General features: G+C 40.4%; 2 protein-coding genes across 2 annotated transcripts in view; both read left to right on the top strand.

The window, feature by feature from the left end:
• The window catches only part of LOC130458747 (carcinoembryonic antigen-related cell adhesion molecule 1-like), a 35,326-nt gene extending 28,914 nt beyond the window's left edge, over window positions 1-6,412 (top strand). Inside the window, exon 4 of the mRNA XM_056825368.1 lies at window positions 6,045-6,412. Within this exon, the coding sequence (XP_056681346.1) occupies window positions 6,045-6,409 (365 nt within the window). The 3' untranslated portion in view covers window positions 6,410-6,412. The remainder of the gene's footprint in view (window positions 1-6,044) is intronic.
• A 14,536-nt stretch (window positions 6,413-20,948) lies between these two features.
• The window catches only part of LOC130458746 (carcinoembryonic antigen-related cell adhesion molecule 5-like), a 74,738-nt gene continuing 70,904 nt past the window's right edge, over window positions 20,949-24,782 (top strand). Inside the window, exons 1-2 of the mRNA XM_056825365.1 lie at window positions 20,949-23,009; window positions 23,383-23,634. The gene's annotated coding sequence lies outside the window, so the exon portion shown is untranslated. The remainder of the gene's footprint in view (window positions 23,010-23,382; window positions 23,635-24,782) is intronic.

Raw genomic sequence — 24,782 nt, 5'->3', positions numbered from 1 at the left:
CTTCGTTCACTATTTCCTTCTATAATCTACTTTTAATCAGCCCTCCTAGTTTCCACCCTTATTTCACTACCCTTTCTACCCCATCCCTTCTTATTTCCCTCCTTATTTTTTGAAGTCTTTTAAAACTACCTCCCAACCCTCTCCATCCCTTATACTGCTTCCCTCCCCACCAGTCCATTTTGTAATATAAGAGAAAATCTGTGTAAATATTTCTGGTTGTGGTAACTGGATATTCTGGCTTGTGACTAGAGAGCTGCTACTAGGGGACACCTGAGGTTGCCTAGTTATAATGGAGATAGATGAGAGATAAGGCTAGAGAGATAAATACTGCTAGAGGGGATTACTCTGGAGCTGCCTAAAGATCACTAAAGGCTAATAAATCAAACTATTTTCTACTCTCCACCCTTCACCTCCCAGTCTTTCACCTGAAGCCCTCCTGCTACCCTTTCCCCTCCCCTGGTCTTAGTCAGCCACCTTCTAAGTAACCCAGGGGAACTATGCGATTTCAGAGAAATATTCTTTACTCTTCTTTTCTCAGGTAAAGGGTTTATTGGTAACAAACAGAATGTGGATTGAGGTGAGAGGGATGAAGTTTGTCCCTAACCTACAAGGAGAATTAAGAAGGGTTTAGGAAATGTCAGTCTAGTCACAATTGTGACACTCTGGCTACAGCCAGAGAGATGGAAGATAACTGTTAAATCTTCCTTCTCCAGTCAGATAATCTCTGCTTGAGTAATTCAAGTCCAGACTCTTTCAAAAAACCGCAAAGGTCTTTCTCTCTGCCTAAGTCAGGAAAAGCCAGGCTCTCTTGATCAGGAATCCAGAGAAGAGATTTCTCTCTTGGTCAGTCACTCCCAGAGAGAACCCCAAAGTCCCAGTTTCTCTCCTCTGTCCAGGCTCCCAACTGCGTCCTCCTGGGAACATTCCTTTTGGAATCTTCACCTTGATTTTGCAGATCATGTCCCCAGTTTGATCTGCATGCTTGGCTTGTCCTGCAAATCCTCTCTTTCTTCATGCCTCTTCCACAATCCCCCCTTTTATTCTCCAAAAAAATCAACTTGCATTTTTCAATGATACTTACACTTATTAATTCTATCTATCTATTCTTCACCCTGTGCTATCTTAAGTATTCCCTTAGCCACCCCCAGATAAAAAAATCCTAACTTAACTATTCTATCTACATAGATGTTAAGCTAAGAATCGTATAGGAAAATGGTTTAGGTAAGGGATTTACATGAATATAGTTTCACATAACAACTCCTGTAACATTTGTCAAATCAATCCAACAATTTCACTAACATTAAGAATATGCAAATGTCCTAATTCCTAATGTCTATACAGTCACTAAGAAAAGTTTACTATCATTAACAAATGCTAACCTACAATCATAATGCAATGTAAATTCTATACTTCAGAACTTCTATGTCTACTTTCCTAAGACTTAAACAAATTCACTAGGCTGTCACTAATGTTAGTAGTTAGAATATTAATAAATTACTCAAATAAAGTTAGCTCATTAGTCAATAGTAATTTACATGTGTACATAGGATCCATACACATTGACATATGTACATCATACTATATTTCTGTGCAAACTCATACAGAAAAGAAATCTTTGAATTTTCCACAGAAATTTGTATCAATGTGTCTTTTGTTATGCCACTATGCATGTTATGTACTTACCCATTCTATGAGATATCTTACTAAAGTGTATTCTATGTAGGATGTGTGCATATATGTGCATATATGTGAGGTAACATGTATTATGCATTCTTACATACCCTCATGATCAAAAGTTCCAAAATTCCAAAGTTCCAAAGTCCTACCATGTCCTTTAACGATGTTTGCATAAAATCTTTCTTACTCTCTGGTCCTCTGTCTGGTCTGCATGCCAGTTGCCATCTTCCAGTCTTGATTGAAGATGTGGTCTTCAAATCAGGATCCACCGGAATAATCAATCAGGAACCCAGAACACACGAACAAACCACAAACATGTATGCATGTGACATTTTTATGTGTGTGCAAATAAGAGTGAAAAGTATATTTGCATGGAAGTAAGTTGAAATCTTCATGAATGTTTGTCAGAATTTATCAATCTTTATGTCTGCAGGTAAGATTTACATGTATTCTCTTCGTGCATGGAGGTAAGCTTTGCATATGTATATCTTCGTGAAAAGCAAGTAAGGTCTACATATGTTTTTTCACAGATGGGTGTGACCATTATGCATAGGTTCTCAGGATTTTGTTAAAAATAGTGATTTCAAGTTTGCTAATTCTTGTTGTTTCACTTTTCACTAGAAGATTTATTGAATGTTTACTGTACTTAGTTCTTGGCAGAGACTTTGTATAGAAATATATCGAGGCTTTTTCTAAGGCTTCTAATGCTATTCTTTTGGCTGCAACACTGGCTGCATTTGCTCCAGGGGTGCTATCACTTAATCATGTTAACATATGTAGGACTCTCTTGTCTGTATTCTGGTGGCAAGTAGTCATGTCCTTTCATGTGTTGTCAGTAGGGACGGTCATTGCTTATTGATTATATTCCCAGAGCTAATCAACATTATGGGTGTGATGCAATTTCACATGTGAAGTATGGAACTATGGATCTCTTTGATCAACCTTTATAGATGTTGGGATTGTCATTATGACCTTAGTTGGTCTGATCCATCTTGATTCTGTAGGAGATTCTCTATTAAGGTTCTTGACATATACCTTATCACCTGGTTTTATCTCATGCAATGAAAAATCTAGTGGTATTCTTTGCCCAAGCAAACCCAGTTTCCTTAGTTCTTCAATCCTACGTTGTATCTGTTTTAAGTATTCATGAAGAACACATTCCCCTCTTAAGATGGACAAGTAAGGTGGTCTTACTGTCCTACCATGCCAAAGTGGCTGACCATGTAGCATTTCAAAAGGTGATATAATGCAGGTCAGTCCTAAGCCTGGTTCTAATATTGAACAAATCAAGAGGCAAAACATCTGTCCATTTTAAATGTGTTTCTGAACAGAGTTTGCCTATTTATGTTTTCAGTTCTTTGTTCATACGCTTGACCTGCCTGGAACCTTGGGGTCGATATACTGAATGGTAATTGTACTTAATCCCTAAATTCTTGTAGATTACTTTTAGAATCTGGGAAGTAAAGTGAGACCCCTTGTCCGAATCTATGGTATCAGGAATGCCATGTCTAGGTATAATCTCCTTTAATAGAAATCTCACTACCGTAGCAGTGTCACTTTTCTTGGATGGACATGCCTCAACCCATCTAGTCAATTTATCCATAATCACCAATGCATATTTGTATCCCTTGTCTCTAGGCATGTTGATATAATCAATTTGAATACACTGAAAAAGCATATAGCTGAGTGGTCTGCTTCCCAATGCAGCACTCTTAAAATGTCCTTGATTATATCTCTTGCATGTTTCACATGCCTGACAAGTTCTAATGGTATTTTTTGTAATTCCTGGTGCTGTCCAATATCTCTTTATGGTATCCAGAATCCCTTGCACTCCATAATGTCCTTCTGCATGACTTACAGTGCATAGATGTTGATATAACTTTTTAGGGAGAATAGGTTTACCCCCTTGAGCAATCCAGACACCCTTGATTAGTTTAGTACCTAGCTGCTCTTTCCATGACTGCATCTATTCTCCATCCTAGGCTTCAGTGAGATCCTGCCTTTTGATCAGAGAGAAATTCAGCACATGGTGAGGATCGAACCTAGCAGCGTACTTTGATGTTGTGCCTGCTCAGTCATTCCCTAGGGGTATTCTGTCCTTCCCATGAGTGTGTGCCTTAAAATGGATTATGGCCACCTCTTTAGGAAAGTCTACAGCACTTATGATATGATCTATCAGATTGCGATATGCAATTGGTTTCCCAGCTGAAGTTTTATGCCCTCTGTATTACCATATGTATGATGACCAATGCACCGTGGAGAAAGCATATTGTGAATCCAGAAAAAATATTAGCTCTTTTCCCTCTAGCTAATTCTAGGGCCATGATCCTCCCTAAGTGCCGACATGGCTTGGCAGTGATGCATGCCAAAGAGTTTTGTCATTGTCCACAACTGCTGCCCCTGTGAATTTTCTCCCATCACGAACATAAGAGGATTCATCCATGTATAACTCTATTTCTGGATCCATAAGAGGTGTATCTTTAAGGCATTCATTTGGCCTATGCATGAGTTCCACTATCTGATCCCAATCATGCAATACTTCTCCATCCATTGGCAAATCAGGGATCAGAGTTTCTGGGTTCGATGGTGCATATCTATGAATTGTGATGTTATAATTGCCTAACAAAATGACTTCATACTGGGATATTCTTGCATCGGTGAATGAATGCATATTCTGCGACCATAACAGTTTTTCAATTTGATGTGCGGAATACACATGCAATTTACATCCTAGTACTATATCATATGACTTCTTGACCATTAGAGCTGTAGCTACTAAGCTCCTGAGGCAATGAACCATTCCTTGTGCAACCGTGTCAAGGATAGGACTGTAAAATGCAATAGCCCTCAGATTTAACCCAAAATACTGTGCTAATATTCCAGAAGCAACACCTTTTGCTTCATGGACATACAAGTGGAATTCTTTCATATAATCAAGTATTCCCAAAATTGGAACAGATAAAATAGCTCCTCTCAACTGTGACAAAGCATGTAAATGTTCTTTATTTAATTGCAATGGTTCTTTAATATCTTTCTTTGTCATATCAATCAAGCACTTGGAAATATGAGAATATCCTACTATGTACTGCCTTGAGAAACCAGCAACCGCCAGAAAAGCTCTTAAGTTCTTTCTTAGTTCTAGGGGTGCCTAGCTTCTGTATGTCTGCCCTCCTTTTATTAGATATTTTCCTGGTGTCCCCCTCCAGGACTAATCCTAAATATTCAACTGTTGGTAGGACCCATTGAATCTTCTTTTTAGGAACTTTATGTCCTCTCTTATAAGGTTCTCTCAATAATTTCTTTGAATCTTCCAAACATGTTTTAGGGTCAGGAGATGCTAGCAACAAATCATCCACATAGTGTATCAATCTGCTATGTTTGAAAGTTATGGTAGCTAGATCTCTCTGCAACAGTTGACAAAATATTGAAGCAGACTCGCAACATCCTTGCACTAATCTTGCATAGCACAGCTGGGTTTGTCTCCATTGGAAAGCAAAAATATTTTGAGAATCAAGGTGCAATAGTATAGTGAAGCTAGCGTTGCTCAGGTCCAACACTGTGTACCACCTAGACTCTGCAGGTATTTGAGTTGTGATATTGTCTGGAGATGGTGTTATAGTGTGTTTTTTTTTTTCATATAAAATTATTCACAGCCCTTAAATCCATCACAAATCTCCAGGCAGGAGTTCCATCTTCATTTAGCTTATTCTTTTTAATAGCTAATATTGGGTAAATGTATTCAGATACCATAGGTCTCAATATACCTTGCTCAAGCAAACTATTTATGATAGGTGTTATCTCTTCTCTCGCTTCTCTACTCAATTTGTATTGTGGTATCTTAGATGGTATTCCTTCCCTGACCTCAATCCTAACAGGAGTAATTGATTTAATCTAACTCATATCATTTTGATATTTTGCAAATACCCCTTGTGGTATATCTGTGGGTATGTCACACATAGAAGTTACAACTTGAATCTTTTCAGGTTCTTCTTCAAGTTGTTCTAATAGTGATAGTGCTTCAGTGAATTCCTGGATAGATGCAATTAAATCTCCCCAGATTTTTCTGACTGGGGTCTGTCATCCCCAGTCCTACTTGCCTCAGCCCAGAAAGACTGAGCACCCGGGGCTTGGGCTCCATGTGAATGTCTTTGTCAGCCACAGGAACTGAAGCTGAACTTTTCCTAAGGACTGGAGGAGTTGTGATCTGCACCAGAGAAAGGGGTGTCCTTGCCATTGAAATCACAGATTTTTGGTCTCTGGCCTCCTGCCTTGCCAAGGTCTTAAACAGGCCACTCCCAAACCACTTATTTGGTTATAAGTTAAGAAAAAGAACCAACACAGTCATTTTCTGTCTATTCTCTGCACAGCGCCACTGTCCAAACCTACCATTCTCACCTCCAACAATACTGCAGTGGAGACCAAGGACTTCTCAATGACATGCAATGCTATGGGTCAAATTCACACTTACCTGTGGTTCTTAAATGGACTTGCCCCAGGTGGTAACAGGATACAGCTGTCGCCGGATAAGAGGACACTCACTATCCGCAGTCTCAGAAGATCGGAAAACAAAGGGCCCTATGTGTGTGAAATTGAGAACCCATTGTTTAGGAAAAGGAGTAATCCATTCACACTGAATGTTACCTGTGAGTATATTGCTTCTTCCTATATGGTGCCTTCTTATAGCCTGGTGGTGTGTTCCCAGAGGCCCAGGCTAATTCAGTCCCTTCTCTGAGAGCTAAAGAGGTAGGCTCTGAGGTTCCCAACCCCCTTCATCTTTAGGGAGCCCAAATTGGCCTTGCCATGTGTTCTGGTTGAGGGTGGCCATCCAGGGTGCTGAACTGGAGAAAGCCCTAAGATCTTCCAAGTTCAGATCCACACTGGAAAAGTAGAAGATGAGTTGTGAATTTCCCAGCTCAAAGGAGGATCAGGGAGACACAGTGGTTCTTCGTGATGGGTTTATACTAGGAGATGCCCCCTTATTTCTGCCATAATCTCAATATGGAATCCTTTTCTTTCTTCCAGATGGCCCAGATATCGCCACAATTGTACATTCAGCTGATGAGTACCCTACTGGGGCAAATATTACCTTGAGCTGTGTTGCTGATTCTAACCCAGCAGCACAATTCACTTGGTTACACAATGGACAACCAGTCAGCAACTCAGCCACATTTTCTATTATTGCATCCCTGAGTGATGCTGGCACTTATACCTGTACTGCATATAACTCATTCACTGGTTTGACGCGTACTGCAACCAAGAATATTATAATCTATGGTGAGTATCTGGATTGGGCCCCCAACTTTGTGTGGGGCTCTCTCTTTCCCTGGCATGACAGAAATAGATAAAAGTGACACTCTCCCCACCCCCCCTGGTTCCATGGCACAGTGCATTGTGGTAGAAAGAGCCCTGAGCTCAGAATCATAAAATTTGGATAGAATCCTTTCTTTTCTGTCTACTCTCTGTGTAGTAAATGACTCCTCCTTTTGAGGCCTCAGTTTCTTTATCTGGAAAAATGAATTACATTTTCTCTGTATATAATAGCATTCTATGAGTAAAGGTCCTTTTTATATGGTAGGTATAAAAAGCATGTGAGTTGTCTTCATCATCCTTGTTATTGATATTGTATTATTCTCTTCTGTCCTAGTGATATACAACCTTCTTCATCTCCCAAATTCTAGGACCGCAGGTTCAATGTCTGCCCAATACTCTTTCCTTCAATCCCTTTCCCTTGGTGCTGTGGAACCACGGAATATTTCTAGTCTTGGTTGGAGTATAAGCTATGGTCATGCAATGGGGCTGGCCTTGATTCCCCTTGGTAGGGAAATTCTGGAGATGGAAAGGAAGATATAAACTTTGTCTCCTTTCACACAAAGAGATTCACCATTGGACATATATTTTCCGCTTTGTGGCATTAAATGCCACATAGAAGCATGTCTCTTGTGAAGCCTGGTTCTGATCTATTGGCTTTAGCATTCAGTAGCTGGATCCACTGTAGTATTCCTGCTGCCCAATTAATTCACTGGTCTGACTTTCCTATGTACAGATGACAGACCCTCCATTCCCATAATCACATTAATGTACAGCAGGACCATAGAGAGATCATCTCTGGCCTTAGTTTCCTTTTATTTCATGTAGTTTTATTGTTACAAACCTTAGGGGTATCCCAACTTCCTGTCCCTGCCTCTAGGAATGTTCTGAATGGAGAGCAGGGGGGAGAGATAGAATTGTGAAGTGGGGAAGTGACCTTGGGGAAGTCAGACACCAACAGGATATACTTCAGAGGTGGAATGATTTTTTATTGGCCTCAATCTGTACATGAGGATGATGAAAGCACACATTTTAAATGATCATATAATTATCTCTGTGTCATTTTCTTTTGTTAACTATTTTCCAATTACCTTTTCCCCTGGTTCATGCAGCACCTGAGAATGTTGCAGGTTATGTATTTGACACCTGTGGTTGAAAAGAGCTTTTTCTTAATTTATTTCCTCAATCTTTTATTGGAGGATTAAGCAATGGGGAATGGGAGGTGGCTAATGTTCATGTGACAAGGCATAAGACTTAACATTGGCTCATCTGACAACCACAAGATCAAAGAGGAGGAGGTTAATTAAGCATGTGAACTGGTATAGAATCTGGTCTGACAAGGTGGGAACTAGGACCCTGTGGCAGCCTATCCAGGAATTCTTCTGACCTTTGGACTGTAGATTTGAAGAGTGGTCAGAATTAATAGAGTACCTATTAAATACAATGATCAAGAACTACTATGCCTATGAATCCCGTACATGAGCTCATATGTTGCAATATTAATACATTAGTAACTGTTTCAAGATTAAAATACACCTATAATGTCACATGGACAATCAAGGAAATCTATTTCCCAAGCTTAAAAAATATCTGTTGCAACTTACACCCTGTTGCATCCTATTTCTGAAGGGAGGCAGCTGATTTCATAGGGAGTCCGTAGTTTTTTGTAGAAAGTGAGTAACTTATTATCATGGGTCTTCTGCAATCCTTGTTAGCCACTGCATTGATCAGAGGTCCCAAATTTTTCAAAGTTGTTTGCCTTTACAACATTGTTGTTATTGAATAAATTACTCTCTTGGTTCTACTCACTTCATTTTGCATCAGTTCATACAAATCTTCTGAAGTTTCTGTTCGTGAAACAGAATTGTCCCTATGAGTGACTTGGATCAAATGAAATAACATATGAAAAGAGCTTTGTAAATGGTGACCATTATTGTTCGACTGATTATACAGACAAGCAGAAAGCATAATTTTGTAACTGGAAGGAAAAGAGAAAAAGAAAAATTGGAAAGATAGGGATGGTAAAAGCAGATAGGATGCAGAAGTAGCTCAGGAAGCTGGCACAGAAGATGGAATGTAATAAGATGAATACTATTGGGGATTGATATCAGGTCTTATCCTGGAATAAAAAAGTCCAAATCAGAAAAAATCACTGGCCTCCATGGGGCAGTGACTGGTACAAATGCCACAGAAAAAAAGTTAAATTAATGGGGGATGGTTGATTTAAAAAAGGGGAAATTGGAGACAAACTATTAATGCCATGTTGGATTGCATAAAGAGGCCTTGGGGATGATTGAGAGATCCACAAACTCATTATCATTTGGAAAGGTAACAGGGCAGTTGAAAAAACATCATGCAAACTTTTTTTAACCCTTACTTATTAGCCATAGAATTCATACTGTGCAATGGATGTTAAGTGAGTGGCCCAGGGTCATATAGCTGGGAATTATTTGAGGTCAGATTTGATCCCAGAACCTCTGATCTCTAGGGCTGGCTCTCAATCCACTGAGCTACACAACTACCCAACCACTAATGCAGTCTTAAGAGAAGCATGTCCACTTCCAAGAATAAGGAGATAACTGTCCTTCTGTACTATCAGATGGCACTTGGATTATTGTATTTGGTTCTAGAAGACACAATTTAGAAGGGGCTACAGTGAACTGGGGAAAGTTCATCCAGATTGGTGAGGGATCTGGAGTCTCTGAAGATCAATTGAGGGAACTACATATTTGAAAAAGGAATAGAAAGCTTTGGGGAGAGGCCTGATAGCAATATTCTAGACTCTTATGTGGAAGAGGATTTAGAAGTGTTCTGTGTGGCCTCAGAGGGCTGAACTAGAATCATAGAGGCAAATGATGATGGAAAGCAAAACCCTTATGTGTGAGGAGAAATTGTTAACAAGTAATTATAGAGTCATGTACAACTCTTCCTGACTCCATTTCTTAGCAGAGATCCTGGAGGGTTTTGCCAGTTCAATGTCCAACTCATTTCACAGATGAGGAAACTGAGGCAAACAGGGTGAAGTGACTTTCCCAGGGTCACACATCTATTGAGTGTCTGAGACCAGATTTGAACTCAGAAAGATGAGTTTCCTGACTCCAGTCTCCATCCACAATATCTCCTAGCTGTCATTTAATCATTAATTAGCACTTAATCCCCAAACCTGGCTCTATTTGGGAGAAAAAGCAAAAAGTAAGCTTGCTTCCTTCCCCAAATACTTAATCATTTCTCACCAATCCAAAGTTTTCTGCAGTGAGGTTGTAACTTTGATCAGTCTTGATTACTGGTTCTGGTCAACATCTTGGTGTATTTAGCCTGTCTAAATCAACTACTAACACTTAAGAATAGTTTAGGGAGAGTAAAATGTAAAGAAACTGAACAAAATGAAACTACATGTCAAAATTTTATGGTCACCAGAGGGCAACAATTAAAATTAAATTATGATGCTGGTAGTATCTTGAGTAGCTTTATTATATCAGAGTAGTGATAGGAAAGATAGGGAAATGTAGAGAGAGGGAGAGAGGGAGAGGGGGATGGGTGGGTAGGGAGTAAGAGAGAGAGAGAGAGAAAGAAATAAAGAGAGAGTGAGAGAGAGAAAGAAGAGCAGCAGCAGTTCCTCGGTCTAACCTTATAAGTAGCTTTCTCCACCCACTAGCTCTCCCCAATCACATCTAAAGAACCAATAATAGTTCCTCAGTTTGCCTGGCAACACCCAAGTGGGCAGTTTCTGTGGGATCAGTTTCCCCTCTCCTTGGTTTCAACTTCCTTTCTCTGAGGGTTTGTCAATACCTGGACATTTCAATGGTAAATAACTTACAGGTCACTGATTGATGATATCCAAGAAACACACATAATCTGGAGGGAAAATTCCTTTTAACACTAAGTGTCTCTTTACCTTTCTCCCATTTTCCCTTCTCTTTACCAATACTACTACTACTACTACTACTACTACTACTACTACTACTACTACTTACTACTACTACTATTGCTTCTACAGTCATTTAATGAAATTATCAAACTCCAAACAATCTCATAATTTAAAATGTTGCACAACCTAATGATAAACTAAGTGTGGAAAAAGACTCCTGAGAAAGATCCACCACTCCATAGGCTAGCTGAGTAGAAGAATAATAGTGTATATGGCTGAAGGACTAACTTTGAGGTAGTTGCATGTCAGTGATGAGGCTTGATAATAAGGGAGGGGGAAAGAAACCCTGGTGCCTGCGAAGAAATCTTGAAATTTAAGAAGCTCTAAAGACAAGACTTTTAACTGTTCTCTTAAGTATCCCTTCTTTCTCAAGGAGCTCAGTTGCTCTGATTGAGACCTCTGTCAAATCATGTCTGATATTTATTCAGGGTCAACTACCATAATCTTACAGAGCACACATCCTCAGTATCCAATCCCTGCAAATAAATTCAGGGACCAACAGAGTTATCCACCAGTGGGTTCTCCTAGTGGCCTCATTGCTATAAAAGACTCCTTCAGTCTCCATTTCTGTGCCTTTTCCCCTTTGGAGCCATGGACCTCCAAAGGTCAGGTTCCCCCTTTACCTAACTTACTAAAGGGACCTGGGAGTCTTCCTTCCCAGTCCTAGAAAGAGAGAAAGCCTTGCCCTATTCTGAGCCACAGAGTGGCAAGAGCCATCCATCCCAACCTGGCCAATTCAGACTCGCAGAAGAGGATTTGTTTCCCAGGAGTCATATTCTCACCCATACTTCCCCCCCTCTTGTTTTTGGCACTGTTTGTGAGATGTGGGTGTCTTCCCTTGGTGAGCTTTCCTGTGGAAGTTCTGGAATCCTCATTCCCTTTTCCTTGACTAGAAACAGCTACTAAGGAATCTTGTTAAAGAGAAATCAGAAACACAGGAAGACTTTATGAATTGGGGGAAATCTGAAATAGATTAATAAGGCACCTCTCATGCCAGTCATCTAGTGCTAAAGTTGCTGGATCAAGCAGGAATTGGAACACTGAGGAAGCATTTCCTTCTGAGGATGCTGGTAACTCTCCAGTTCTCAGGTTTCTCCCACAGCTTTCTCCTTTTCCTGCTTTCTCTTTTCTTAGCAACAAGATGAAAGGGCTCAGTGAATAGAAGGGCCAGTACTGAAGTGAGGAGGTCCTGGCTTCAAATCTGTCCTAATTCACTACCTATATATGTTACCCTGGTCATGTCACTTACCACCAATTCCCAAGCCCTTATATACTCTTCTACTTTAGAACCAATATTTAATATATATTCTATATCAGAATTTAAGGGATTGTTTTTTCTTTTTAATATGAGAATCCTGGGCCCCAGAGCAAGAAATGAGGAAGACAATGATGTGCACTCCCTGTACCCACTTTACAAGACAGACATTCTACATTTGCTCTTTTACTCCTTCAAAAATTTCCAGGGTCAAGAGGGTTTTTTTTTTGGATGTTCTTTACACCTTTTGCCCTTGGAGGATTAGGATTCTTGCATGTTGGTGGTCATTGTTCTCTAAGCTCCTGCCTCAAGGGCTTTGCCTTGGGACTATTTGTCCTTCCCTTTCAGAGGACTGAGTGAGGGTAGGTAAATCTCTGATGGTTTTTTTTATGTGTAGTTCCTGCTTCAAAGCATTTTGTCCTAAGGTTATCCTCCTCAGTGGTTGCCTCTTGGATTTTCAACTGCAACATGGGTTTTGCACTAAGTTCATCATCCTCAACTCTGCTTTGGCTGCCCTTTTGGCTGCCCTTTTGCTGCCCCTGCTGCAAGGACTGTGTTATTCAGCTTTGAGTCTCACTGCCAAGGCCAGGCACAGCCCTCAGGGGTATTCTGTGGTGCTTTCAGTCATCCCCTGAGACTTTGGAGATTTTCCTGGCCCTGGCATTGACTGTGGATCAGTAGTTGTTGTGGGAGAAGATGTGGTCAACTAGTGCTTTGATTTGAGCAGTTTCTCTCCCTTATGGCATAGGAATCCACACTCACTGCCTACCTTTCACACTGTGTCCAATAGGCGAGGCCCTTTACTCCTTTGGTTCTGATTTCTGTCCTTTTGAGATGCTTTGTAATGATTGGTTAGAAGGATATTGAGAGAAGCTCCTGCTATGCTGCCATAATGGCTCTTCCCCTGTTGGTTTCTAACTGCTCCCCCCTATGGTTCCCCTGGTCATTCCCACTTCAATGGCTCACCTATTGAGATCAGCTTTATCCCTTACCCCCAGGGAATCTATTGATCCAAACTGAGTAATCTTCTAGGCATAGATAAATGAGATGATACTAATTACAAGAGTTTCCAGATACCCAGCACTTTAAAGTCTACTAAGCAATATAGCATCTCATTGTGTTCCAAAGCACAAGCATCTTTATTTGAATGGTAAGGAAACTGATGCTGATAAGTAGCACTAGACAAACACCAAGCCTCCTCCTTTCCCCACCTCTCACATTATTGATCCTATTCTTATTTTGCATTCATTCATTCATCTAACTGACCTGGGCCACAGAGGCCATTCACCTCTCCACAATATTTTTTACCCACTTGCTCAGGACAAAGTCCCTAGGCTCTGGACTAGAGATACAGAAAAATGACTCAGTCCCTGTCCCCCTCCAGGAGTATGTTCCAAACAAGAGGAGGCAAATTTGACTGAGACAGACAGTATGGTTCAGAATCACTAAATTTCCCTTTCAGAAAAGGAAAATTTGTTCAGTTATTTCAGATGTGTCTGTGTTTTCATGACCCTATTTGGTGTTTCTTGACAAAAGTTCTGAAGTGCTTTGTTATTTCTTTCTCCAGCTTATTTTATAGATGAGAATACTGAAGCAAACAGGGTTGATTGAGTTCTAGGGATGCCAGGTGCAATGAAGCTTGTAGGTTATGCCCAAAGCATTAACAATCATGACAATAATAGTGATGTGAAGCCAGGACCATTATCGTTTTGATGATGTGATGTGGGATGGCCCACCCTAGGAATTACTTCATTAAGAAGAGCTTTTGTTACTTCCCGCCTTTTTCTGTTCTTCTGGGCAGAGCTTCTACCTACTCAATAAAGGTATCTACAAAAACTGAGGATTGTAAACCTTAAAATTTCTTAGACTTATGAATGTTGGAAATTTCCCCATTTCCAACATTAGGTAGGGAGGATCCTTCTCCTCCCTACTTAAGACTACCTTAGGACAGAAACCTTTTGCTAAACAATGGAAAGGGCTTTGATCTATGCTTAAGCATAGAACAGGAAGTTCTTTGAGTCATGATTGATTTTAGAATTTATACAATAGAGATACTTGGAATGACAAAACCAGGTCTTGGAACTTCCAATCTCCACCCTACTCAGGGTAACAGGATTTAGGAAGGGCTGCAGCAAAGGATCAAGATTTAATTATTTGAGATTATGACCTTCAACAGACATGTGCAAAGCCGCAGACCTCTGGGTGGTCCTGGGTTAAGCTAGTGCCACCATTGGCACAGGGAAGACATGGACAGTGATTGGTAGATGTGAGAACTGAGGGGAGGGAACTTGGATGGTTTCCTTAAAGATAGCGGAGTCTGAGAACTAGTGTGGTTGGAGAGGTTTTGCTCTGAGAGGTTGTGCTCTGAGAAGCTTGCTCTGAAGGAAGCTGGAGGTGGAGGCCCCTGAGACTGTTTCTCCATTTTGGTCACGTGAGTGATAGGGACTGATCTCTTTTCTTTGCCTCAGCTAACTAAGGGCTTGGGCCTTTTGGCCCAGCCTAAACAGAGGGGGTATTTAAGCCCCATTCCCTTCTCTCTCTCTCTCCCTCTCTCTCTCTGACTGCTACAGAAACATAGACTGCTACTCTGAAACATTTTGTAGTAATGATCCAGAGTCCTTCCTGTCCTGGTAGTTCAACTTAGTGGACAGAAGGAGACAGCAAGAGAGGAAAATCTGAGGCCAGGGATGATTGAGCCAGCCTGATTTACATCTGATTATAGAGGGGCAAATGTTGGAACTCATCCTCACCCATGAAGGGATTGGGTTGGATGTGTGCCTGTGCTGGGATCCAGTTAATCCAACTATTCATAAATCATTGCATTTTTATTTTTGTTTAGCTAACTGTAATATATCAATTTTCATTATTAAAAGGAAGTTATGTTTTCTAACCTGAGCTTCTTTAGGATTCTGGATTTGTAGTTTGGACATTTGCAGTTGTATTACCTAGCCAGCATTATGCAGTTTGAATTAAAAAAACCTTTTATTTCTGTCTGCTTCTAGAAAAACTCATATTTTTACTTAATAGTAGTTTATAGAGATTATAATATTTAGGCAACTCAAATAAACTCTTAAAACACCTGTTGCTTCTTTAAGTCTTAGTTGTAATATATCTTATTATCAGATCAAGATTTATTCCAGCTATCAGCCAACCTCTCAAGTTTTTCAAATTATATCTCTGTAGTTTAAATAAGGTAGCTGAAAACTTTTATCTGTTTAAAATATTTTGTTTTATTGGTCCCTTAATATAAATATAAAATGATTACAAGCACTTTTGTTCTCCTTTCTGTACCTGAGGAAGGGGATAAATTACTTTTGGAATGTTTTAGGACAGTAACTGCTTGACTGCACTTGTAGTCTGTGAAGATTTTTCCTTTCTTTCCAATCCTTTTTTAACGCTTTAGTTACATGTTTTTAAAACCTTGATATTAAATCTCTCAGTATATTAATGAAAAACTTAACAACTTCCAAATTGACTTTGTTTAATGTTCTCTAACAATGTTTCCTTAAGATTCCAGTTTTCCTTTCATACTTCTGCTCCATGCAGAATAAAACATTTAGTTTTTGTCCCTATTACTCTTACTATAAGTATGGGAGAGGCGACTACCTTTTACCTAGACTTAATAGCCTAATAATGAAGCTTATTTGATTTCGAACTGGTCAAATTTCCTTTGCCAATTGCACTATACATAATCTGCATAAAAATTAATTTTCTTCACAGCACAATTTCATACATATTTTGTATTCATCTATTATGACATCATAACAAATTACATTTGAATAGATATGTTTCTTCTTATTCATAGCACATATATTCCCTATCAAGTATAACATTGTTTACATCTTCTAACATTAGCCATACATCACATACTTATCAACTATGCAAAATCACATATGCTAATTACCAGTTCTGAACTTCTACAATCTCAATGCTAACATGTTGCTGTCTTTGAAGGATATCTCATTTTGAAATTCAACATTTAATTCTTAGAAAAAAGTTCTCCACTATAACTGTTGAGTGACTGAATTTGACATATAAATATCTTATGTTTTAGTAAGCATCCATTATGGTTTTTTGTCTTTTAGAAAGGAAAATTCCTCTTGGTGTCAAGCTGTCTATTAATTACCTTCAACCAGTTCTGAACTTATTTCAATCACTATCTCTTATTGGTTCTAGTGTTGATAAACAGACCTCTGGCTTGAACAGAATTGAATTTAGCTAACATTTCACTTCTAACTGAGACACAATCATCACCATAAAATTCCACTCATCACAGTACATTTCCAGACTAATTAGCAGTTTTCCAAGGTTGCCTATATAGATCTTTAATATCAAATCTAAGAGAAGAGCCAGATTGGGGGATAAAAGGCCCCTTTGTAGGTTACAAATCATTCTTTCTCTCTTTTTTTTGTCTGGATGGGCCCTTTCTAAAACAAAATGAAAGAAGATTTATGGAACATAAATTATTTCTTTTCGGCGGAGGACTTTGAAGTAGTTTTTTGTAAATGGCCAATTAGGGAAAATGCGAACACAAAACTTAGGATGCAGATACGCATCGAGTCACACATAATAAACATTAAACACATACTAGGGAAGCATGCTTTTAAGAGTTAAGGTGTTTACTCAAGATCTTGAGGAAGAAAGAAAAAGGAAGAAGAAATGAAAAAGTCCATCTTGTTGTTTCCAAAGTACTGTCCCTTTAAAACTGTTAGAGGTGAAAAAAGGTTTTGGCTCTATGAGCCTTAAGTGTAAACATTTGAAAAGGCAGGTGACAAGGGATTGAAAAATGGGCTTTTCTCTGCTAGAGTCGAGAATCTGGGGGTCATGGAGTTGGAGGATGAGGGGGACCCCTCATTCCTGACCATCCACTCCTCCTTTCCTCAGATGGAGGGGTTACTGGTGGTTGTCTAGCCGATGGGGATGTTATAAGATTTTAATTCTGGGCTAACTTTTTCTTCTGTGTCTAAATCTACCATCCTTACATTACGGAACCACAGACCGCAATTTTGAATAAACTCCAACAATTAATCAGCTGTGACTTGCTTATTTTTCTCTCCTTTATTCCACTTTTCTGAAAACTGTGTTTAATTATTTCAGTGAAAAGTTTTCTTTCTTTCAATTCACTGTGTCCCATGGCAGCCCTTTTCTTCTCCTACCTTAACCTGTTATGAACGGCTCCTCTTATATTGGGAGCCCTGGATTAATCCCCCCCACAAACCTTGCTCTGTCCATGGGGGGCCTGGGACCTCTTCGGGGCGGGGAACCTGATCCATTCAAAACTTTTAGGGTTAGGGGAAGGGGATTTAACTTGACAGGAATGGTCCTGTTCCAGCACCAGAAATGCCACAGGCAAGGTCCAGCCTCACTCGAGACTCCAGGGGTTCCCGACAGGTGGCAAAGGATCAGTCAAAATAACAAATGGAAGACAGCTTAATCATTGCGGCCATGGAATTGCTTTGCATCTGATAGCTGCTCTGCCATCCCCAGGCTTGGTGTTTATTTTTATGCCCATTTTCTTTGCACATAGATACATTAGCTAACACACATGTTCAAAGAGAGATAATTGGAAAAGTGATACATTAACTTTTAACAAATCACTTGATTAACATTCTATATTCATATATTGTGATTACAGACAGCATACAAGATAAATGATTTCATCACAGGTGGCTTAATTTTCTCATTACCCTGTGAGAAGTTTTAAGCTTACAAACAATCAAGGAAAATTACTTATTGCTTTTAACGAAATACGATAATTATCAACAGTTCTTAAAAGACAATTCAACAATCATATCATTGAGGTTGAGGGGTACTGGAAACATAATTCAGATTTCATATCAGACTGGTCATTTCTCAGGGTTCTTACTAGGGAGTTTCCCACTGGTGACTTACTGGTTTGTGTAATCCAGTCACTGAGGCATATTGAAGCTTGATGAACTTGTACTTATTGTATGGGTCTCTATGATTGATTTGTGTGCTGGCTTCATGAGAATAGGTTTCTGTGAGTGAAAAGTTTTTGGGCTTGGCCTGTAGCTGTGGTTTTACTGGAGATTATGTACCTAAGTAAAGTTTAACACATGATAGTCTTTTGGGATTGGGTTTGAGGGTCTGATCTTTCAGTGATGTTTTAGAGAATTAGAGTACAGGTGTTTTGCTCTGGCATTATTCCTTTTCAGACCAGGGGAAATAAAAATCATGTCAATTAAGAGGTCATGCAAATGGGGGCTGAGGGGACAATCACATCTTCCCAAGGGCCACACTGTGGCCTCCTTAGTAACACACGTGCCTCTGTCAAGGAGTCCTGGCCTGATGGCTCCCAGCAAGCCTGTTTATAGGTCTTGGCATTGTGGCAGAGTCAGTCCAGAAATCCTGTTCAGTTCAGTTCTCCAAGGCATCCCAAATAATTTTTGGAATGAAATGAGCAGGGAGTCAAGTCCATTAAAACTGAATCCTGTTTGGTCTGTGTAGTCAAGGAAAGCCTCTGGAGCTATTACCTTGAGATGCAGCCTGCTGACAGCTCTCCTCCATCTCTCTTTTTCTCTAGCCTACCCTCTTCCTGTTCCCTTTGCTGCCTCTCCATTTTTTCTTGCTCTGTCTTCTTAGATCTTATTTCCTTAATTTTGTGGGTTACATACTCTAGGTCTAGCAACTCTTCTAAAAACGGAGAAGTAAAAACTGTTTCCTAGAGAAAGAAGTTGAAAAAAAAAAGGAGGAACAATTAATAACTCTGAAAAGAACAATGAGATCCACAGCAGTAAATACTGTGTGAAAGGCATGTTTGGGCCAGGGAGGGGAGACTAGGGCCTTAGAGAAGGTCAAGAAATTGAGGAATCATCTTGATTTCTCTCCCACATTATGGGAGGCAGACTATGAGAGAGGAGAGTCCGGGGCCACAGAATCCTACTCTCCTATCTTTCTAACAAAAAAATAGTAGAGTTCCCAATCAGAATCACCAAGATTCCAATCATAATACCTGCCCCTTCTGAAAAAGAAGCCATTACCTCCTCTGAAGAGTTGATCTGTGGGGGCAGCTGGGTATCTCAGTGGATTGAGAGCATGGCCGTGGAACAGGAAGTCTTGGGTTCAAATCTTGCCTCAGACATTTCTTAGCTGTGTGACCTTGAGCTACTTACTTAACCCCCATTGCTTGGCCCTTCTGCCTTGGAAACAATACATAGTATTGATTCTAATGCAGGAGGTAAGGGTTTAAAAAAAAAAGAGTTGTTCTGTGATAGACAAGAGATAAAAGGGTACCAGAATGTTGCTGTAAGGAGAAAAGATACTGACACATTAGGAAATAGTCCCTCCCTGATCAATGTAACCACTGAGCATCCCCTGGCAGGGGCATCAAACTCATTATAACTTGACCAGTCTTTGGAGACATGTCTCCCCTCCCCCTCAAGTCTTTTCTTCTTTGGGCTAAGCATCTCTAGTGCCCTCAATTGGTCTTTCAAATACACATGTGTGTGCTCATGTCTCTTCTCTGCTCATGACTCCCTACTGCCTACAGACTATCCTTGAGTGTTCTTGGTCTGGCTCCCTTCACAAAAGGGCATCAGACCTTTCAGATACTTCTGGCCATGCATTGTGTGCTCAGACAGCCTGGGTCTGCCTTTGGTACCCAGACTCATACTCTGTACTTTCCTTCCTCTGAACATTTGTTTGGCCTATTCTCAGGATTTATACAGAGCTTTTATATATGGTCTCATTTCATCCAACAACACCAGGAGGGAGAGATTATTTTACCCATTTAACAAATCAGGAGACTGAGACACAGATAGGGACTTGCTAGTAACACACACAGCCAGTAACATTTTGAGACAGAATTTGAATATAGATCTTTCTCACTCTTAGTCCAACACTAGTCACTATGTCATGTCAGTCACTGGATCCATTGATGCTGCCAAAACACCTTCCAAAAAGTCCTACCATGACCTTCATGCCCAGGAACATGCTCACTGTTTCTTCATATTCTCCCCCCACTACAAAAGGTGGCTAGCTGACCTCAGATTTGTCACCTTCCCGGCCAGTCTCACTTGGCTTTACTGGATACAAATGGGAGGCTCATTCTTCCTCTCCTTAAACTTCCCAACCAAGACCCTGGGATGGAGTGCAAGCTCTACCAAAATAACAAGGTGAAAGGTCAAGGAAGCTGAAATATTTTTAACTTATGAATGTCAATTTGGAAATTAATTTTAAGACAGCTGGCCATGGATGACACAGGACAGAAGCCTGTCAATGCTCCTGGATGTGCCCCAGGCTTTACTCTGGTACACACACCTCTCTCAGTGGCAAGGCCTACCTGCTAACTAGAGATAAGGAAAGGGCTCCCCTTGGGTCATGAAGGCTCAGGGAAGATTAGTCCCCATTAGCTTAGATTCCCAGCATAAAACCTCATCTGAGCTTGAAGATCACCTTCAACATTCTCATTCTCATCTTGTAGGGTAGGAAACACCATAGGAAAGAGAAGAGCCCAAAGCAGGGAATTCCAGAATCCATTAAATGGGTATGAACTGCCTCCTGGGGTGGCAAAACACAGTCCTAGGCAGGAGAGATGTTATTGTGGGTTTGAAATCTCCAGCCTTGAACCAGGTCTCACCTGACTCCCAGCCAGAGACTCATCCTTTCGTATCCTGATAAGAACTGATCTATTCCCTCTCTCTTCCTTTCCTCTTCTTTCCTCTTAAGAGTTAAAGTAAGTTTCCCTTTCTGAGCACAATTTCCCCATGGCCTGTCCCTAGTCTATCTTCTCCAGTTTCTCCCAATATTCTTTTTTTTAATTTTTTTTTAATTTTTTTAATAGTATTTTATTTGATCATTTCCATGCATTTTTCATTAAAGACAAAGATCATTTTCTTTTCCTCCCTCCCACCCCCCGTGGCCGACGTGTGATTCCACTGGTATCATATGTGTTCTTGACTTGAACCCATTGCCATGTTGTTAGTATTTGCATCAGAGTGTTCGCTCCGAGTCTTTCCTCTGTCATGTCCCCTCAGCCATTGTAGTCAGGCAGTTGCTTTTCCTCGGTGTTTCTACTCCCTCAGTTTGTCCTCTGCTTTTGGATAGTGTTTTTTTCTCCTTGATCCCTGCAGATTGTGCAGGGACATTACACCACCACTAATGGAGAAGTCCATTACGTTCGATGATACCACAGTGTTCTCCCAATATTCTTAAGAAGATGTCAAGGTAAGGAATCCTGGCTTCTGGAAGTCCAGGCTAAGGAATCATAAACTCTTGGTAGTTCTGCCAAACTAGAAAGGCCTCAAATCCAAGTACAGGTGTTGGATGAAGTAGTCTGTCATCCCCAGTCCATGTGAGATTTGAGGTTTTAAACTGTAGTGATTAAAATAGTGGAAGATATAAATTGTGATAGACATAAGAGAGGGTGAGTAAATTTGACCGGAGAAATATGTTTCACTACAGTGTCTTGGGTTTTAAAATCAAATATAAGGTGGTTGCCAGGGAAATATTCCCAATTATTCAAATACCCAAGTCAATTGGGTTTTATAAAGATTTTCATTAACAATACAATTTGTAATCAAAGAAAGAGAGAGAGAGTAAAAAAGGAATAAGTATGAAGGGTCTCAAAGCCAATATGGCCTAGACCTGAGTCTTAAAAGAGAAATCAGTCAGTTTTTTATAACTCACCATAAGATCTGTCTAAGTAAGTATTTCTAATGACACCAGGCCAGCAGCATCTCAGCTGCTTTCTCAAAGAGTCTTCCAGACAGAGATTGTTTCAAAGGGCCTCTCTCAAGAGCCTCCAGAGCTCCTACCCCAGAGGGACAGAGCCCCTCAGAGGAGCTCCTCAAGGAGCTCTCCTTCAGAATGAGAATCAGAAACCAGATCCCCCACCTCTTGTTCTTCTCTGAGCTCTTATTTTTAAGGACAAAATCTCCTCTGTCACCTCCCCTAAGTCCTTACATCTACCAATCACTGTAGATGTTTCTAAAGGACCACCCATTCTTAGTCCACACCTAAGAAGGTGTGGATTTTTGAGTAATTAACACCAGGAAAGCTCTGAGTAAGTTTTCCAGTTCTTTGTTCCTTGTAAATTCACAAGTTGCTTGACCTTTATAGGTACTTAGCTTAAGAAAAGTATGGGTTTAAGTACTGTTCATTGTTCAGAAAAGAGTTTACAACTTTATCTTCCCCTAGGGCAGACCCAAGTAGGTATAGTAGAATTCTCACATTCCTGCTTTAAGTAGAGTTCACTGCCCAAATGGGGAATGGTCTTAATCCAATCTTATAAAGTAGGGTCTGGAAATTTTAAGGTTTACATCCAGCTTGCCTCAGCCCAGCAAGACTGAGAACCCAGGGCTTGGGCTCCATGTGAATGTCTTTGTCAGCCACAGGAACTGAAGCTGAACTTTCCTAAGGCCTGGAGGAGTTGAGATCTGCACCAGAGAAAGGGGTGTCTTTGTCTTTGCCTTTGAAATCACAGGTTCTTGGTCTCTGGCCCTCAGCCTTGCCAAGGTCTTAGACAGGCCACTTCCAAACCACTTATTTGGTTATAAGATAAGAAAAAGTACGAATACAGTCATTTTCTGTCTATTCCCTGCACAGTGCCACTGTCCAAACCTACCATCATCACCTCCAACAATACTGCAGTGGAGACCAAGGACTTCTCAATGACATGCAATGCTACGGGTCAAATTCATGCTTACCGGTGGTTCATAAATGGACTTGCCCCAGTTGGTAGCAGGATACAGCTGTCCCCGGATAAGAGGATACTCACTCTCCGCAGGCTCACAAGAAGGGAAAACAAAGGGCCCTATGTGTGTGAAATCGAGAACCCATTGTTTCGGAATAGGAGTGATCCATTCCCACTGAATGTTACCTGTGAGTATATTTCTTCTTCCTATATGGTGCCTGCTTATAGTCTGGTGGTGTGTTCCCAGAGGCCAGGCTAATTCAGTCCCTTCTCAGAGAGCTAAAGAGGTAGGCTCTGAGGTTCCCAAACCCCTTCATCTTTAGGGAGCCCAGATTGGCCTTGTCATGCTTTTTTGGTTGAGGGTGGCCAGCCAGGGTGCTGAACTGGAGAAAGCCCTAAGATCTTCCAAGTTCAGATCCAAACTCTTAGAGTACCAACTGTGAATTTCCCAGCTCAAGGGACGATCAGGGAGACACAGTGGTCCCTGGTGATGGGTTACAGACTAGGAAATGCCCTTCTTTCTACCTTAATCTCAATATGGAATCCTTCTCTTTCCTCCAGATGGCCCAGATATCGCCACGATTGTCAGTTCAGCTGGTGTGTACCCTACTGGGGTAAATATTACCTTGAGCTGTGTAGCTGATTCTAACCCACCAGCACAATTCACTTGGTTACAGAATGGACAATCTGTCAGCAACTCAGCCATATTTTCTGTTATTTCATCCCTGAATCATGCTGGAACCTATACCTGTATTGCATCTAACTCATTCACTGGCTTTACGCACACCGCAACCAAGAATATTATAATCTATGGTGAGTATCTGGATTGGGCCACCAACTTTGTGGTGGGCTTTCTCTTTCCCTGGTATGAGAGAAATAGACATAAGATATTCTGCCTGGTCCCATGACACAGTGCATTGTGGTAGAAAGAGCCCTGAGCTCAGAATCATGAAACGTAGATTGAATCCTTTCTTTTCTGTCTACTATCTGTGCAGTAAATGACTCCTCCTTTCATAGCCTCAATTTCTTCATCTGGAAAAATGAATAATATTTGTTCTGTGTATAATAGGATTTTAGGTGGAGAAAGTCCTTTTTACATGGTAGACACAAAATAAAAACGTTAGTTGTCGTCATCATCTTTGTTATTGATATTGTATTATTCTCTTCTGTCCCAGTGACATACAACCTTCTTTGTGTCCCACCTTCTAGGACTGCAGTTTCAATGACTGCCCCATACTCTTTCCTTCAGTCCCTTTCCCTTGGTGCTGTGAAACCACAGAATATTTCTAGTCTTGGTTGGAGTATAAGCTCTGGTCATGCAATGGGGCTGGTCTTGGTCCTCTTTGGCAGGGAAATTCTGGAGATGGAAAGGAGAATGTAAACTTTGTCTGCTTTCACACATAGGGATTCACCATTGCTTCTATATTTTTCCTTTTTGTAGCATAAAATGCCACATGGAAGCATGTCAGTTATTTAACCTGATTCTGATCTATTGACTTTAGCCTCCAGTAACTGTTTCCACTGTAGAATTCCTGCTGCCCAATTAATTCACTGGTCTGACTTTCCTATGTACAGATGACAGACCCTCCATTCCCATAATCACACTAATGGCAGCAGGACCATAGAGAGATCATCTCTGGCCTTAGTTTCCTTTTATTTCATGCAGCTTTATTGTTATAATTCTTAGGGGTATCCCAGCTTCCTGTCCCTGACTCTGGGTATATTCTGAATGGAGAGCAGGGGGAGAAATAGAATTTTGATGTGTGGAAGTGACCTCTGGAAAGTCAGATACCAACAGCATATACTTTACAGGAGGGATGACTTTTTATTGGGCTAAATCTGTACATAAGGATGCTTAAAGCACACATTTTAATTTAGCATATAATTATCTGTGTATCTTTTTTTTTTTTTGGTTAACTATTAAAGCTTCCTCAGAGGGGAGAGAAGCTTTAAGGTAGGAA

This window comes from Monodelphis domestica, chromosome 4, assembly GCF_027887165.1.
Source record: "Monodelphis domestica isolate mMonDom1 chromosome 4, mMonDom1.pri, whole genome shotgun sequence".
Taxonomy (NCBI): domain Eukaryota; kingdom Metazoa; phylum Chordata; class Mammalia; order Didelphimorphia; family Didelphidae; genus Monodelphis; species Monodelphis domestica.
Note: the sequence above shows the minus strand (reverse complement) of the source record. Positions and strands in the feature narration are given on the sequence as shown.